Source organism: Canis aureus, chromosome 2 (assembly GCF_053574225.1).
Source record: "Canis aureus isolate CA01 chromosome 2, VMU_Caureus_v.1.0, whole genome shotgun sequence".
Lineage (NCBI taxonomy): Eukaryota > Metazoa > Chordata > Mammalia > Carnivora > Canidae > Canis > Canis aureus.
The window spans coordinates 48021620-48039548 of record NC_135612.1 but is presented as its reverse complement, the minus strand read 5'-3'; the positions used below and the strand labels follow the sequence as shown (position 1 = coordinate 48039548).

Below are 17929 nucleotides of genomic sequence, written 5' to 3'. Positions count from 1 at the left end.
ATATTCTTTCAGTTTTACTGAGGAAATAATTGGCATAAAACGCTGTATAAATTCAAGGCATACATTAATTTACATATACTAAAAAATGATTGCTACAGTAGCATCCATCCATCTATACAGTAACCTAAAGAAGAAGAATTCTTTTCTTTTAGTGAGAACGCATGGGATTTACTTTCTTAACTTTCCCATATCTCCTACAGCAGTGTTGGCTGTAGTCATCATGTTGTATGTTACATCCCTAGTACTTACCTATTTTATAACTGAAAGTTTGTACCTCTTGTAAATACCTTTCTCCAGTTTTCTCTCCCACCACCATCTGTATCCAGTAACTCTTCAGTTTGATCTTTTTTTCTATGAGTTTTTTAAAAAGTTACTGTTTTATTTATTTGTTTTTTTAGATTCCACATCTAAGTAGGACCATACAGTATTTAGTATTTGTCTTAGTTTGTTTCCATGTCTTGGCTATGTAAGTAATGCTGCCCTGAACATGTGAACATGGAGTTAGGTATCTTTTTGAATTAGTGTTTTTGTTGTTTTGGGTATATTCCCAGAAGTGGGATTACTGGATAGTTCTAGTTTTAATTTTTTGAGTATCCTCCATACTGTTTTCCATGGTGACTATACCAATTCACTCGCAGTGGACAAGAGTTTCCTTTTCTCCACATCCTTGCTAACTTGTTTAATCTCTTGTCTGTTTGATATGGCCATTCTAAATAGGTGTGAGGTAATATCTCATTGTGGCTTTAATTTGCATTTCCCTACTGACTAGTGATGTTGAGCATCTTCTCATATACCTGTTGATTTTTTTGTATATCTTTGGAGAAATGTCTTTTGAGGTACTTTGCTCATTTTTTAATTTATTAATTTTTAAAAAAATATTTATTCGAGAGAAAGAGAGTGCATGTGCATGAAGAGGGAGCAGAGGGAAAGGGAGAAGCAGGCTTCCCACTGAGCAGAGCCTGATGTGGGGCTTGGTCCCAGGAACCTGGGATTATGACCTGAGCCAAAGCCAGACTGAGTCACCCAGGTGCCCCATTAGCTTGTTAATTTTCAATGTATTTGCTTTTTGGTATTGAGTTGTTAGGAGTCCTTTCTATATTTTAGATATTAACTACTTAATCAGATCTATAGTTCGCAGATGTTTTTCCATTCTGTAGGTTGTCTTTTCATTTTGTTTGTGGTTTCTTTTGCTGTGCGGAAGCTTTTTAGTTTGATGTGGTCCCAGTTGAGTTTTTGATTTTCAATTTTTGATTTTGTTGTTCTTCAGATATCATATCCACACAATCATTACCAAGACTGCTCTCAAAGAGCTTTATTTCTGTATTTTTGTTTGGGAGTTTCATGGTCAGGACTTACATTCAAGTTTTTAATCCATTTTGCATTAATTTTTGTGAGTGAGTGAGTAGGATATGGGTCCATTTTGATTCTTTTACATGTGGATTTATTCCAGCTATTACAGCACCATTTATTGAAGAGACAGTCTTTTCTCGGTTGAATTTTCTTGGATTTTTTTTTTTTTTTAAGATTTTATTTATTTATTCATGAGAGACACAGAGAGAGATGCAGAGACACAGGCAGAGGGAGAAGCAGGCTCCATGCAGGGAACCTGACCTGGGACTTGATGCCAGGTCTCCAGGATCACATCCTGGGCTGAAGGCGACTCTAAACCGCTGAGCCAACCGGTCTGCCCTTTCTTGGATTTCTTGTCAAATATTTGTTGATTGGAGACACCTGGGTGGCTCAGTCGTTGAGCGTCTGCCTTTGGCTCAGGTCATGAACCCAGAGTTCATGGGGAGCCTGCTTTGCTTCTCCTTCTGCCTGTCTCTGCCTCTCTCTGTGTCTCTCATGAATAAATAAATAAAATCTTTAAAAAGTATATATTAGTTGATTGTGTATGGCTGGGTTTATTTCTGGGCTCTTGATTCTGTTCCCCTGATTTATTTTTCTGTTTTAATGCCACTACCATCCTGTTTTGATGCCTGTAGCTTTATAGTATAGCTTGAAATTAGGAAGTGTGATACCTCTTCTTTTTTTTCTCAAGATTTTGGCGCTTGGGGTCTTTGGCAGTTTCATATAAATTTTAGGATTGCTTTTTCTCCTTCTGTAAAAAATACCATTGAAATATTGATATGGATTGTATTGAATCTAAAGTTAGCTTTTGGTAATAGTGATATTTTAACATTATTCTTCCAACTTATGAACACAGGATACTTTTCCATTTGTGTTGTTTTTTTTTTTAAGTTTTTACTTTTAAGTAATCTTAAAAATAATAATCTGCATCTAATGTGGGGCTTGAACTTAAAACCCTGAGATAGTCACAGGTTCCACTGACTGAACCTGCCAGGCATTTCCCCGTTTGTGTCATCTTTTATTTTTTTCATTAATGTCTTATAGTTTTCAGAGTGAGAGATCTTTCACCTCTTCAGTTAATAAATGTGGTCCTAAGTATTTTATGGTTGGTACTGCTATTGTAAATGGGATCAATTTCTTTCTTTTTTTTTTCTGAAAATTTATTTTTAGTGTATAGAAATACTACTGATTTTTGCGTGTTAATTTTGTATCTTGCAACTTTCCTAAATTCATTGATTAGATCTAACAGTGTTTTGGTTGAATTTTTAGGATTTTCTCCTTATAAAATCATGTCATCTGCAAATAGAGACAAGTTACTTCTTTTTCAGTTACATTGTATTTCCTTTTCTTGCCTGATTGTGCTCTAGCTAGGACTTAGAGTACTGTGTTGAATCTGAGAGCTGGGAGTGGGCATACTTGTGCCTGATCTGATGGGAAAAGCTTTCAGCCTTTTCACTACTGAGTATGACATTAGCAGTGGGAATCCTTTTTCTTCCCTTTTTTTTTTCTTAAGCACCTTTTTTTTCCTCCTGAATATTACTTTATTAAATATGACTTGCTGGTTTCAAAAATAATTAAAAAACACCTAGTCTTACTTTCATTCACATCTTTAGCTCATCTTGTGTTGGATTGGGGGTAATTTCCCTTGCTTTGCATTTGATTCTTTTGTCTGGATTTATTATGAACCATTTTAAATGTTAAAAAGACTAATACTTACATAATGAACAACTGAACTCGCCACTCCGCTTCAGTCCAATATCATTCTTTGATCACATCTGCTCCCTCAACCCTAGAGGTAAGTACAATTGTGAATTTGGTGTTTATTTTTTTAGAGGTTTGATTTTCATACTAATATATCTATATACATTTTTGAAATTACACAAGTAGTTCATTGTATCTGTTAGTATACTTCAAATAACTCATCAAACAGAGTAAACCACTGTTAACAGTTTGGTGATTAAAATGTATCTGTGTATATAGATTAGGTGTTGATAGAAACATGGTTGTGTTTTTTTTTCCTTAAAAGCTATTGTGTGCACTGTTAGATTTCTAGAGTCACTTTCCTACACAAACACAAATATACAGCTGCACAAGAAGCCTTATACAAGGATATTTATGGTCTGTTACAGTGAGCAATTTGGAAAACTAAATATTCTAGTCAGAGATAAATATGGAAGTATATCAAGGATATTTGTAGCTTATTGGTTAAGATAATGGTTTAAGAATAGCCTAAATGTCTCATGAATAGGGGACGGATTAAATAAAATATAGAGCATCCATATTATCATTATAGAGGCTGTCAAAGGGAGTGAGGCATCCTATGTATACACGTACCCTTATTGTGGGTGCTGGCAGGGGATGTTTCCATCACATCTCAGCACAAAACGCTCCCAGGATTTCCAGCTAACTGGACTGTCCTGGTATCTTCAGCAGATTAATGCTATTTGTGATTTTCTGTTTGAGAGTTGAATATTTTCTTTTTTTTTTTTTTAAAGATAGATTTATTTATTCAGAGAGAGAGAGAGGTTTTTTTTTTTTTTTTTTAAAGATTTATTTATTTATTCAGAGAGAGAGAGAGAGAGAGGCAGAGACACAGGCAGAGGGAGAAGCAGGCTCCATGCAGGGAGCCCGATGTGGGACTGGATCCCTTGTCTCCAGGATCACACCCCAGGCTGCAGGCAGTGCTAAACCGCTGCACCACCGGAGCTGCCCAAGAGTTGAATATTTTCTGTCTTGTTGCTGGAGTGTTCTGTATTTCATGGAACATCCTATGGTCTTGAGACAGTTTTAGCTGGTGATGATTGCCAAAATGGGATTCTTGCCTTAATCTCTTGTCTGGAGATAGTGAAGCAGTATAGTAATTAGAAAACTAAACCATTCATTCCAAAAAGGTTGCAGAATGAATGCATATTTTAGCAAAGTCAGTGATTTCCCCCTGTCCTCTTCTCCAACATTCCAGGCCCAGGGAACATCAAAGAAGACAGTTTAGCTCTCAGGAGGTGGACACACGACCAAGTTACTTGTATAGGATGGGATACATGAGAGGCAAAGGAAGCCTAGATGTTTAGCAACTGGGGCTTTGGCGCCTGTCCTCAAGGTTGAGATGTGTCATTGCTAAAAGTGAGAGCCAGTGGAGCGTGGTGGTTGAAACTCAGACCAAAATGAGCCTGCCTGTTTCAGTTCCCAGTGACAGTAACTGCTGTGGCAGAGTATCATGGAAGTACTTAATAGGCGCTGAGTTTAGGATTGAAGAGGCCACGGAGAATTTTCCTAGAGAAGGTAATGCCTGAGGCTTCAAGAATTGGAGAGGTGCCTCACCAGCAAAGATTGAAGGTGAACAGTACTCAGGCTGACTGTGTTGTGTGCTGTACAAGTGGTTCAGTAAGGCTGGAGTGGTGGGGGTGAGGGGGGAAGGAAGGGTGAATTCTAGATCTTGAGAACTTAGAGAGGGAGGCCAGGTTTCCTGGGACATGCTGAGACTGGATGTTCCCAGGGACCAGGCCCGGGGAGGTGGGCAGCCAGCTCTTCCTCCTCCAGGCCTCTCTAATCACTCAGCCCCTTTGGCTATGTAAATGCAGCCTCCAGGTACATTCCTAACACTTTTTTAAGTGGAAAGGAGTTTCTTTCTAAATTCTTCTGGTGCAGAAATGCTGGAGCTGCCTCTGTACCTTTAAAACTGAGCAAATAATGGAGGCAAAGGTAATAAATTCCAACTAGTGCCATAAATTGTGTGGTACTGATTCACTAATGAGTGCTAGCTGGGGAGAACTTTGTGTTAGAAGAGCTGGGAAGTGAAAGTCTGGAAATCCTAATGTTTGGTAAGGTCTTGTCATTTATAGGGTCCTGGTGTCCTGTCTGCCCTCTAGTGCTCTCATATCATAACCTTGCCAGGATGGCACGGTTTACAAAGTGCCATGGGGGAGAGATCTAGGACTAAGACCTGAGCCGTCGATGCTGAAGCCTGCACTTGTTGCTATACTGTCCAGCCTTCGTCTTTTTATTATTTGCCAAGTGACCACCTTATGCTTGGTCACAGAGAATAAGTGATTTATGATGCCATAGTCAGCTGGATTAGTTGGCTTTTACTGTCCGGAGGGCCAGGGAGTCTAATGAGACCTTAGCAGTGTTGAGTCACTTATTACTGGGGTGCCTGACTGGTTTTGGACATAGTATAACAGGGGAAAGTTTTATTTTCTGAGTCGCTAAAGTTTTGAACTCCTGTGGTAAAATAAAGGATATGGGCATTAGAGCCAAGCTGGGGGCGGGCAGGGGGTGGGGGGGAATCCCAGCCCTGCTGTCTCATTTCTCTCGTCCTTTGCATGGGGATACTGATTCCTAATAGGGTTGTTCTGGGTAATAAGCAAAATAATACATATAAAGTCCTTCGAATAATGCTGGGTACCTGTTAGATGATTAGGCAATTAATATGTGGTTTTACCCTTCTTCCCCGCACCCCTCCGCCTCCAACACCCTTACCCCCTCTTCAATGTCGCTGATTAATTACTTCCTTATCTTTACTAAAAGGCTGCTGTGCTCTAATGTGCGTACTGTGTGTCACATGGCATTTGGGGAGTCAATCCCAGTCCCCAGTGTACTGTCTTACCCGTTTTGTGGACATGTTTGTCAAGTGATAGGCCCTCATTTCTAGTTGGGAAGGTACAGTGGTGGTAAATTCAAAGCTTCCCTTCTTTACCCCCTTGGGCTTCATGCCACATGTCTTTTCTCTCCTGCTTCCTAAACACCAGGCCCCTTCTGTTAAGTGGCTATTAACCCTGGGTTCTGGGTTGCTACTTGCCTCCCTTTGTGTGCTCTGACTCTAAGCAGAAGAGTTCTGTGAACTGCCCAGGTCTTCTTGTGGAGTCTACCCAGTTTAGGTCTTTCCCTTTAAAGTAACTTCACTATTACCAGTGTGCCCCTGAATTGCTTTTTTACTTTATGGGGAGGGTATATTGCCTACTTGGCTCCCAGGGTTGATACTCCCATCTTCCATCCCCTTCTGATATTTCTGTTTTGTGGCTTTTGCTATCATGTGCCTCCTTAGGTTGCTCTTTCTAGAGGGGTATTTGGAATGAGGAAGGGGTGGGATGTATGCTAGTCCATAGTGGGTCTTTATTGGATTCACATCAGACTCCGAATGCTCTTTGTGTTTATTTTTTTCTGTTAAGTCTACCAGGCCTGGAACTCCGTTGCCAGAGATTGCAAGGCAGGACCTCTGGTTGGGGTTAATGTGTATGTTTTCATACTGCTCCCCAGATGAGTCTGATTTGAACCTGTTGTTGAGAACAGGTTCAAATCAGATAATTGAACCTGAATCCGATTGGATAATTGCAACCAGATTGCATTCTTACTCTTTGGGTAACTTTGCCTTGGTTTTGTTCTATGTTGGTTTTTTCCTTTGTGTGTGGGGGTAGAGTTGTCTTGAGGAGGAAGAGACTGATACAGAACAAATAAGACTTAGTGGATCCAGACTGATCTGGTTTCAAATCCTGCCTATGACATTTTGGGAGACTTGCTTAATTATATCTGAGCTTCATTTTGAGTTTTGTAAAAGATTTAATCTATATAAATTAAATGGTATATACCATCATCTAACCACTCAGGAAATGGTAGCTACTAGGGATGTTGGGAATGATGATGGTAACATTATTTGCAATATTAAGAATATAAATCTGAATTTGAAGATTTTGATTTTGTGTTACCAGAATTATTCTTTGCTGTCATTTTACTGCTTTTTAAAAATAGATTTATGTGGAATTTTTTAAAAACAGATTTATATGGTGGATCTTAAGTCTTTTTTTTTTTTTTTTTTTTTTAACTTAAGTCACTCAGCATCTGAAGAAGCTTCCGGTTCAGACTCAGGCAGCCAGTCGGAGAGTGAGCAGGGCAGCGATCCAGGAAGCGGACATGGCAGTGAGTCAAATAGCAGTTCTGAGTCTTCAGAGAGCCAATCGGAATCTGAAAGCGAGTCGGCGGGTTCTAAATCCCAGCCAGTCCTTCCAGAAGCCAAAGAGAAGCCTGCCTCTAAGAAGGAACGGATAGCTGATGTGAAGAAGGTATCTACTTTGCTGTACATTAAAAATGTGCTGCTAGCTAGGACCAGTTAGCAGACCTTTGTTTCCCATGGAAAACTCAGTGGATCTGGATAATGAAAACTATAGTCACCTTTTGTAATAATATACTGTCTGTGGGTATAAACAGAGATTGCATTCTCTCCTGCTATTTGATATAGTAGACACAAGGCCATAAGGAAAATTACATGATCTGTCAAATTACAAGGCAAAAGGACAAATTTTTATAATTTTGTTTTTTGTCTTTTTAGAGTGAGTGGTAGGGGGAGGGGCAGAAAGAGAGGGAGAGAAAGAGAGAGAAAGAAAATCTTAAGCAGGCTCCATACCCAGCATGGAGCTGGACATGGAGCTTGATCTCATGACCCTGAGATCATGACCTGAGCTGAAATCAAGAGTTGGACACTTAATGGACTGTGCCACCCAGGTGCCCCTATAGTTTGGTTTTTAACATTTAAAAAAGGTAATAGTCAATACTGAAGAATACCAGAGAGAATCACTGACAGATGATTATGCAATGCAGTTGTAAAGCTTAGTGATGGATGATAATTTAAGAATAAGGGCAGTTGGGATCCCTGGGTGGCGCAGAGGTTTAGCGCCTGCCTTTGGCCCAGGGCACGATCCTGGAGACCCAGGATCGAATCCCACGTCGGGCTCCCGGTGCATGGAGCCTGCTTCTCCCTCTGCCTGTGTCTCTGCCTCTCTCTCTCTCTCTCTCTCTCTCTCTCTGTGACTATCATAAATAAATAAAAATTAAAAAAAAAAAGAATAAGGGCAGTTTTTCTTATCTGAAGGATGGAAGAAAAATATTTCTCATAGGAAAAAAGTTATCTGCATTTAGGCAATGTAGGTATTGTTCACTTAACAAAAGAGTTCTCTCTCTCTCTCTCTCTTTTTTTTTTAAGATTTTATTTATTTATTCATGAGAGACACAGAGGCAGAGGGAGAAGCAGGCTCCTCGAGGGGAGCCCGAGGTGGGACTCGATCCCAGGACCCTGGGACCATGCCCTGAGCTGAAGGCAGATGCACAACCACTGAGCCACCCAGGCATCCCAACAGAAGAGTCTTCTAGCAAAGAATGCAAAGAGACAAAATTGAAATGCAGAGTGTGCTCTCATTGATGCACAAACTTTGGAGTGCATTCCTTTTGGTGAAAAATGAATGACTTGACCTAATTAATCACAAGAATACAGCTGATCTTTTAAAATTTTGTTGAGACCATTGCATTTGAATCACTGAAAATACAAAAGAATATTCTTTTAGGAATTTAAAAATAAAATGGCCTAATGAAATTAAAAGCTATTATGCTACATCAGTTTTTATTCTTCTAAGATAGAAGTCTTCTGAGGTCTCAGATTTTTGTAGTTGTACAGACAATTTTAAATTACCTGCAGGTTCTGTAGAATAGCTTCAACAGATGTGCTGTGACGGGTAGGGAAATGAGAGCTATCCTTGTTGCTTCACTCAACAGAGGAGTGACTTTCAGATACTAAAGTTATTGCACCGTGTTGTCTGCTCAGTGTGGGTGGACCTTTCACAGAGAGAATTCAAAAAGACCCTGCATGTAGAAGCACCACTTAGAGATTTTGCTCTGAGTATCACTAACCTCAGAGACTTATTACGCAGGCTTGTAGCAGAAGGCATTGCTTGTGTGATCTTGATCTTCAGTGTGTCATGTGTCATGTTGGAGCCTGGTTTTCTCTGCATCTAGATCAAGTGCTCTTTTCAGAACACCACAATACACTTTTGAAGGAATGGTAAAGGAAGGAAAAAATCTGAATATAACTTCCATCTGTGCAGTGGAGCGTTCTTAACTTGCAGAGATTAAAGGAAAACAGACGCCATTACTTAACATAGTGCTTAAAACTTCACTGAAACTGTGTTGACCACCAGGATTCACAGCTGTTAAGTTTTAAGACCTTATATAACTTTATATAAAAAAATAAAAGATAACTAAAAAAGAAGGGAAATCATTGCTAAGATCGATTTCAAAATAGAAGTATGGCTTCAGGCAGAAACTTTCAGATAAACTTTCAAAATTAAAGTGATCAATTCCAAAAAGTTAGTAGTAAGATTAACAAATGGATGGATGTACTAACCAGTTAGAAGGATTGGATTGTGACTTTAATGATACTATTCTAAAATGAGAATTTCTGAGGAAGGCTCTCTGTTTCCTATATACATGTCCTTTTACATGGTAGCTCTCTAATTGAAGGGTTGGATTAGATATTGTAGCCCTCAAAAGGACAGAGATGAACTCAGGATGATTTTAGTGTGTGTATATTATAGTATCTCCTATAATACAGTCCCAGCAATTGAACCTGAATGCCTAATATCTAAAACGATAAAACTAATAAATGTAGGGTTTTTAAAGTGATATAGCTGTCCCAGTTTATAAAAGCTTAAAATACCTGTGCTGAGTAAAGTAATTTCATAGCTCTAGCAAAAGTCTGAAAAGGGGTCGAGGTTGGGGTTGGCATGGCTACAGTAAACTTTTTTGTCCTCTTCCTTTCTCTTCTAGATTTGTTCAGTGTTCTGCCTCTGTCGCCTACATTTTCTGCCACTTGATTATTCCTAACTCTTTCTGGTTGGACCTTTTGTCCTCTCCACTCTCAGATTATTTTAAGGCAATTATGGATTTGTCACTTTTATAAACTGAGAACACTGGATTACATAATTAAATTGGATTCTTTTTCTAAAATGACTTTTCCTGGAACATCTTTCTTGTTTTCTTTGAAGGCCTTGGTTTTCTTCAGCTTACTTGGCTTTTTTTCTTTTTTTTTAAAGGTACTTTGGCAATATCCTCCCTTGCCTGAGTGACATTCTGTTTTTCTGGGTTGTCTTTCATCAATTTTGTCTTTTTTGGGGTCCATTTTTGCACATACTGCATGAGTCTCAACCAGTGGTTTCTCCTCTGGCCTCACTTTGTAAATATTTTAATGATATATTAGCTGTCACCTGTATTTTGACAACAAACTCCCATTTCTAATCTTAGCTATCAGGCATTTCTTCCACATTTTTTTAACATCTTCATTTCAGTGTTCCACAGCCCATCCAAATTCATTTTGGCTCCTTGTGACTGATTTCATTAAGAGAATATATGATACACTTGGTAGTAGTTATCTGTGGGAAGGAGAGTGATATTTGGGGTTATAGACTCTCATTGTTAGAGGTCTTTTTTACATTTTTTCTATAGATTTGTTGAGTCTTTTTATACAATGATTTGGTATATTGTGAAGAAAAAAAACCTTTTTCTCCAACTAATCTCTCCTTTCAGCTTTATCTTTTTATTTTAAGGTTTTATTTTATTTAAGTAACTTTTGCATGCATACAACAAGGGGCTTGAACTCAGAACCCTGAGATTAAGAGTTGCATGTGACTGAGTCAGCCAGGGGTCCCTACTTTTTTTTTTTTTTGGATTGCTAGTGAGGATTGTTATTGAAAATCAAATCCTGAAGGCAAAGGGTAATTACTGTTGAAGAGTAAAACAGAGTGTTCCAGAGAATGAGGGGTAGTGGTGCTTATTCTGAGGACTTAGTAGCTAAGTGTCAGAAATGACTATTACTCATGCTTCTGGCATGTTATGTATCCTGAGGATTTTAAAGAAATACACAAATGTCCTGAGTTTTACTTAAAATTAGACATGTTGGGGCCCTGGTGGTTTTTTGAATTCTCAGATGGATCAATACACAGTCAAGAGCTGAAACTGGAAGGCATTAGGGAGTTAAAATTCATCAGTAAAGATTCTGTATTGTTTAACTGTTTATATTTTAATGACGAGTAAGCAGTGTGCCATGTAGTTTAAGTTCGAACGAACTTCATTCAGTAACGAAGAGACATTGTTAAACTTTACTGTGTTCCAGGATAATACAGATGGTACTTTATTATCTTTAAACAAAGCTAGTAAGAAACAAGCCTTTTGATACTTAGCTATTTGAATTTTCTTAGATGGAAATACATGTTCTAGTGATGAAAATAGTTAATGGGGATCAAGAAAAAAGGATTCACACATGGTCTATTAATTTTACAGATGTGGGAAGAATATCCTGATGTTTATGGGGTTAGGCGGTCAAACCGAAGCAGACAAGAACCATCACGATTTAATATTAAGGAGGAGGTAAGAAAAATAAATGTTTTAAGGGGATGCATTTAAATTCCTTATCTTACTTACCGTTTTCAACTCTGGTTGTGTATGTTATCATTAACATGACTGAACATTATACCTCAGTTAAGTGACTCTTATGTGAGGTTTTTCAACCTAGAACTGCGAGGAAAACCACAGGTGGCTTTTAAAGAAAGAACTTTCCCAGAAAGATTATATTGTCATAATATTTTAGGAGAGTGTTAGAGTATTCTACAGTATTGGTTTCACATTTGTATTTTCATTTTTTTTTAATGTTTATGGATTTCAAGTGAAATTGATTATCTCAACAGGTTTACCTTTAAAATACCTAGTTTCTAAATCTATATTTTGTTAAAGAGTCACTTGCGTGGTAAATGTGATAATGGACATACTTTCAGATCTATTTCTGAGAAGGGAAGGAGAGTTTGTTTAACTTAAGTAATGTGTTTTAACTAATTATTTAAGTTTACTTTCCGTTTTTAGTGTGTACTATATTTCACACATATTTACTCGGATATAATTGAGAGAGATTAAATAGATTGATGATTTTAAAAAAATTGGTATTATGTATTGGGTTCTGTGGTTTCTATAGCATCAGACTTTCCTCATCTTTCTCAATTTGTGTGGTATTTTTTATCAATTTTTACCTCTATATTTTATAGACCAGTCTGAAGAGATGCTCTTTTATGTCTCAGTGAAATACCCCCTTCCTGCATTCTTAGGAGGACTTTGCTATTCTTAACTTTGTAACATCTTTCTGATGAAAGTTAAATATTAATATCCAGAGGTTAGTGAGTGGAGGTGGGTTTTGGTAAATGTACTTTACAGATCAACTGGACTGTTAACATCCACATTGCATTCAAGGTGTTTTATTTTTGATGACCTGTGAGCTGGTTTGCCTCAGCTTTCTTTTTCCATAGTGTCTAGGATTAGATTCCTGACCCTATGTTTAACAACCAGTCGCATGGTTGTGTCAGTCTTTTTTCCCTTTTTTTGTGTAAATTAACAGGTTCCCGCTAGGGCACAAGACTAACAGCAATAGGAATATTTGCCAGTTTGCCCAACTTGGGGGGAAAAGAGCTTTGAGATGTTTCTGACTAATGAACTTTCCTTGGCTTAGTGCTGTCATCAGAGCACCGTTGGCTGACGATTGAACATGCTCTTCAGTGAGTCTGAAATAGAGTAGATCAGTAGGTCACCACCTTTAATGGTACACTAGATGTGGCATTTTCACATGATATTCTAGATCTGCAATATCCAGTATGGTTGCCACTAACATGTGGCTTTTAAAATTTGTATTAATTAAAGTCCAGTAAAAGGAAAGATACCTTTCCTTAGTCGCACTAGACACATTCAGGGGCTCAGCAGTCACACGTGGCTGCTGGTCACTAGATTGAACCCTGCAGAGACAGAAAGAACATTTCCATTATCACAGAGAATTTTATCAGACTGTGCCTTGTAGAAGTAAGCGGAGAGAAATATTTCCTGGTGTTAGAGGTAACCACATTGTAACTAATTTTCAAAGGAAAATAAGAATGAGAACCACCAAACACAGATTTCTTTTGTCTGAGAAGCTCATACTGAATAATGTTATTATTGAGTAAATTGTTGAACCAGGGGGTTGTGTTGTCCCTAAGAACTGTGAATTAAAGTCTGTGATCATTTTTCCCCCCCCTCACACACTGAAGGCAAGTAGCGGGTCTGAGAGTGGGAGCCCAAAAAGAAGAGGCCAGAGGCAGCTGAAGAAACAGTAAGTTTTTTCATGGGGCACTTATTTCACCCAGGAGTTTCGAGAATGTCCACTTCTCTGTGGCTGTTATTGCTGTGTTGTAGTCCACCCTGGGTCCCAGAGCCCCCTGCTCCTCTTGCTGTCATGGGCTCTTGTCCCTGTGACCTGCTGCCTTGGCAGTCTCTGAAGCTCAGATTCCCTGTCTCGTGTGTGTGCCACCTGGGTACCCCGTTAACCTGGTTGTTTTTCTTTAAATGAGCACAGATTCTCTTCTGGTTGAGCAAGGAACAAATTTAGATTTGCTGTTTTTCATTTGTTCTTTTTGTGGGTGTGGCAAATTTATATTGATTGGGCAAAGACACCCAATGTAGTGTGAAATTTCATCTTATTACCATATGATTTTAATACTGCAGTTCACAAGCTAGAAAATTTTAATTCTTGGGCTTATGTGAAATTCCTTTAGGACCTAGATTATATATAATTTTTAAATTTTATAAATTCTACTTAAGGTGAAAAATAATTTGCCCTTTTTGGGGGGGAGGGGGAATTTAAAAGTCCTATTTGGAGCGGGTATGGATCTCTGACAGTTTGAATTCTACAGCCTGTCTCCTCAGGGACTGCACTTGAAAATGTAGATATTAAAAACCTGGCAGATAGGGCAGCCCTGGTGACTCAGCGGTTTAATGCCGCCTTCAGCCCAGGGTGTGATCCTGAAGACCCGGGATCGAGTCCCACGTCAGGCTCTCTACATGGAGCCTGCTTCTCCCTCTGCCTGTGTCTCTGCCTCTCTCTCTTCCTCTGTGTGTTTCTCATGAAAAAATAAATAAAATCTTAAAACAAAGACCAAACACCACCTGGCAGATAAATTCAGGGGTCTCTTGTGGTAAATAATTGTGGCATCTTAAAATAGAGTCCTAAATATTAGGACTAAAATATTAGTTCTGCATAATAAGTATTTGGCCTAAGGCAAAGGAGTTTGAATTTTTTAAACTCTTTTTCTCATTTCTAAAATAGAGTAATACTTGTTCTGCCAACCTAACAGGGTTGCTGGAAACTATGCTAAGAAAAGTCAAGTAGTTTTGCCATCCCCAGAACACCTGCAATTTTCATTTGTGTTTTAAGTATTTAGTTCGATTTGGAGGAAAAACTGTAGGCAAGCCTGTATTTCTTGGCATCTTAGAAGGCTTTTGTTCTACTCCAATCTCATGGCCTGCTTGGGGGACTTATTTTGGTCTAATGGCCTTTTGGGGCCTTTTGGGAAGTCCATGCATATGCTCTTTCCTCCACCATCTGGCTATATTCTACTGGTCTCTTGGCAGGGATCTAAGTGGTGCTGTGCTTGAAAACCTCCACATCCTGCTTTAATGGCCTTCTCTGGGTGTACAGAAAGCCCACTGGCCCCTGTACTTCTTTTCCTTTTGTCAATCCTAAGAGTTTTCTAAAGTTGATGGCCCTCAGAGACCTTCTTTCCCCTGAGTAGAACCTTAGTTCCTCCTAGGGAAGTGTATGTTCTGTAAGGCTGCTTCCCCACCCCGGGCCTTAGGAACTTAGTGGGAGCTGAGGAGTTCCTATCAGGCATATTTGTTGGGGCACTGGGCTAGCCTCCCTTCTTGCCATCATCTGGGCGGCAGGTTGGGAACTGGGGCTTATGGGGAGCTCTTCTGAGTCCGTTTAATTCGTAGAATTAGAGGAGGTGCTATAGTTTCAAGGCATAGCACTACAAGGGGCCCTCTATTACCTGAGCAAGCTTAACAGAACCTAGTGTGTGGGCACAACGGATTTCAGAATTGAGAGACTCCAAGGGAGCGGAGATTCTGAAATATTAGCACAGGGAAATGCTTTTCTGAAACCCTGCAAACTACTCACACAGATTTTGAAGCTTTTTAAAAGGAGCTATTTTTGTTAACGTTTTTGTTTTTTTGAAATTGTAACTTTATGAAAGTTCTAAGAATAAAAATAGTATAAGAAATGCCTGTGTACTTTGCGTAGAATTACACTGGTTAACATTTTTGCCCCATTTGCTTTATTGTTGGTGCTTTCTTTGTGTGTGTGTATATATTATATGTATATATATACATGTATGCATGCACATAATATTTTTTTCTGAACCATGTAAGACTAAAATTGACATACATTATGGCCTTTTATCTTTAAATACTGAAGTGTGGACTCCCTAAGAAGAATATTCTCTTTCATAAGCACAGAATAGTTTTAATATAGATTTAACTTTCCTAAAATTCTTTGTGTAGTTCATATTCACATTTTGTTAATTGAACCAATAATGTCTTTTTATAACTTTTCAGGCTGCCACTGCAGCGTCTTGTCTGGGGTTAGATGTGGTGTATTATTGGTCATGTTTCCTTAGAGCACTTTCACAGTGCTTTCACACTTTGCTTTTATGACCTTGACATTTTTGAAGAATAGAGTCATAGGGATTAACTCCCCAGAGTCATAATGTGAATTCGCATTTTAAAAATGTAGAAGTAAAGCAGTATAATGCTTCTGTACAATATTGGGAACATTTTTAAAATTAGTTGGCAATGTTAAAAATTTGAGAAATGATGCTTAAGAATCCAGATTTCTAGGTGCTTCTTAGAAAATCTGTTAGTGATGGCCCCCGTAACAGTAGTCTTTGTAACCTTCTGATGGACTTGGGGGTTCTCCATTTGACCCCATTTAGAGTCCTTACCTGGCCTCAGTGGGTATTTGAGATTATAACCCCTGACCTAGTCATATAAACCAATAAATTTTTAAATTTTATTTAACCTACTCCTGCTGTTTTGATCACTGAACTCTCTTCCATGCAGTACTTTTTTTTTTAATATTTATTTTTACTTATTTATGATAGACATAGAGAGAGAGAGAGGCAGAGACACAGGCAGAGGGAGAAGTAGGCTCCATGCCTGGAGCCCGATGCGGGACTCGATCCTGGGACTCCAGGATCGCTCCCTGGGCCAAAGGCAGGCGCGAAACCGCTGAGCTACCCAGGGATCCCCTTCCATGCAGTACTTATTAATGTTGTCCAAGTTTGTGAAGTGTTGTATAGGATTTTTGCTGACTCATTATGGTCCCTTCAGTGCTTCAAACTACTCTCTAGAATTGTTCTAGAATCTTCTCTCCAACTGGAATAAGAAAAAAATGTGTTAGCTATAAATCACTTGAAGTTTTTCTCCTGGAGGAAAGAGTTATTTTTTCCTTTCTAGTGCTTTGAATTGGAACTCTGACAAACGCATGACACAGTGGAGGAGAATCTGTTAGCCCCAGATTATCATTTTTCATTGGAACTTGCTCCTGAATGGGGTTCTCTCTGGGAAAATGTACTGAAAATAACTGAAATTTAAGCAGTTCTTTTTTTCTTTTCCTGATCTGCCTTCTAATGTAGAGGAGAAAGGAATCGCCTTCTTTGGGCTCTTACAGATAGTTACTAAGAAAAGTATCATTAATTATTGGCCAGAGTTTAGGCCTGTTTTATTTACAAAGGAATTTTGTTCATTCCCTCTTTCACAACTGTTTATTTTTTTTAAATTAATTTATTCATAGAGACACAGAGAGAGAGGCAGAGACACAGGCAGAGGGAGAAGCATGCACCATGCAGGGAGCCCGATGTGGGACACGATCCCGGGTCTCCAGGATCACGCCCCTGGCTGCAGGCGGCGCTAAACCGCTGTGCCACCGGGGCTGCCCGCACATCTGTTTAGATTTGATTTGTGTCTTAGGGTCTGTGTTCTGCTGAACACCTTTTTTCCAATAAAGGAAGAAAACTATTCCTAGTTAGCTTGGATTCTCACTTTTTTATGTCTATTTACATTGTCTTGGGGCCTCAGTGGCTAAATCTTAATATTTTTCTCCCCAATTCTGACAATTTTGGTAAAGAAAAAATTACAGTGATTCCCCTTTAGGGAATCTTAGGGAATCTCATGATGCTCTCTTAGAGCTGGGTCTGGCAATTCAAGTCTCCTTTGAAATACAAAAAAAATTTTAATTACAATATTGTATTTTGGATAACTCCTCATTGTACTCTGACTTGTAGTGTATGGCATAGTCAAGGAGTCATCCTCATAAATTTTATTTATTTATTCATGAGAGACAGAGAGAGAGAGAGGCAGAGACACAGACAGAGGGAGAAGCAGGCTCCACGCAGGGATCCTGATGTAGGACTCAATCCCGGGACTCCAGAATCATGGGCTGAAGGCAGGTGCTAAACCTCTGAGCCACCCAGGGATCCCCATAAAATTTGTATTATGTATAAGAAACCAGTGATCTAGGAGAGCCCTTGACATCTACAAGGTTGAGAAGTAAATCGTTTTGTAACTGATCACTTTTCTCATCTCTTTATACAAAGTGACTTACGTAACTTACTTTTCCTCCTGTTCTTGAAAGTTAATAGAAAATTTAAAACAATCCAGCCAATTTCAAATATATGTGCAAACTAACCCAATTAGGCCTTTTAAGCCTTTGAGTTCAGATCCTCCCAGAATGTGCAAGCCTGGTGTTTCCTGATTTCTGTGGTCTTCAGTGGGTTATGATGGAGAGAAGGATGGCTGGAGGTTTGACATGTTATGACAAACACCTTGTTTTCACTGGGCTTTGGTTTCCTTCTTTAAGAGGAAGCCTTTGGGCCAGTTTATTTGCTCAGTTTTTGTACATTTCTCATACTGGAAG

The 17929-nt window shown here is 38.9% G+C and overlaps 1 protein-coding gene across 6 annotated transcripts in view; it reads left to right on the top strand.

Moving 5' to 3' along the window:
• CHD2 (chromodomain helicase DNA binding protein 2) overlaps positions 1–17929 on the top strand; it is a 119290-nt gene that overhangs the window by 16129 nt on the left and 85232 nt on the right. For all 6 annotated transcript variants that reach the window (XM_077871034.1, XM_077871062.1, XM_077871048.1 and 3 more), the window contains 3 exons: positions 7172–7403; positions 11446–11532; positions 13227–13288. In XM_077871034.1, coding sequence (XP_077727160.1) covers positions 7172–7403; positions 11446–11532; positions 13227–13288 — 381 coding nt within the window. The remainder of the gene's footprint in view (positions 1–7171; positions 7404–11445; positions 11533–13226; positions 13289–17929) is intronic.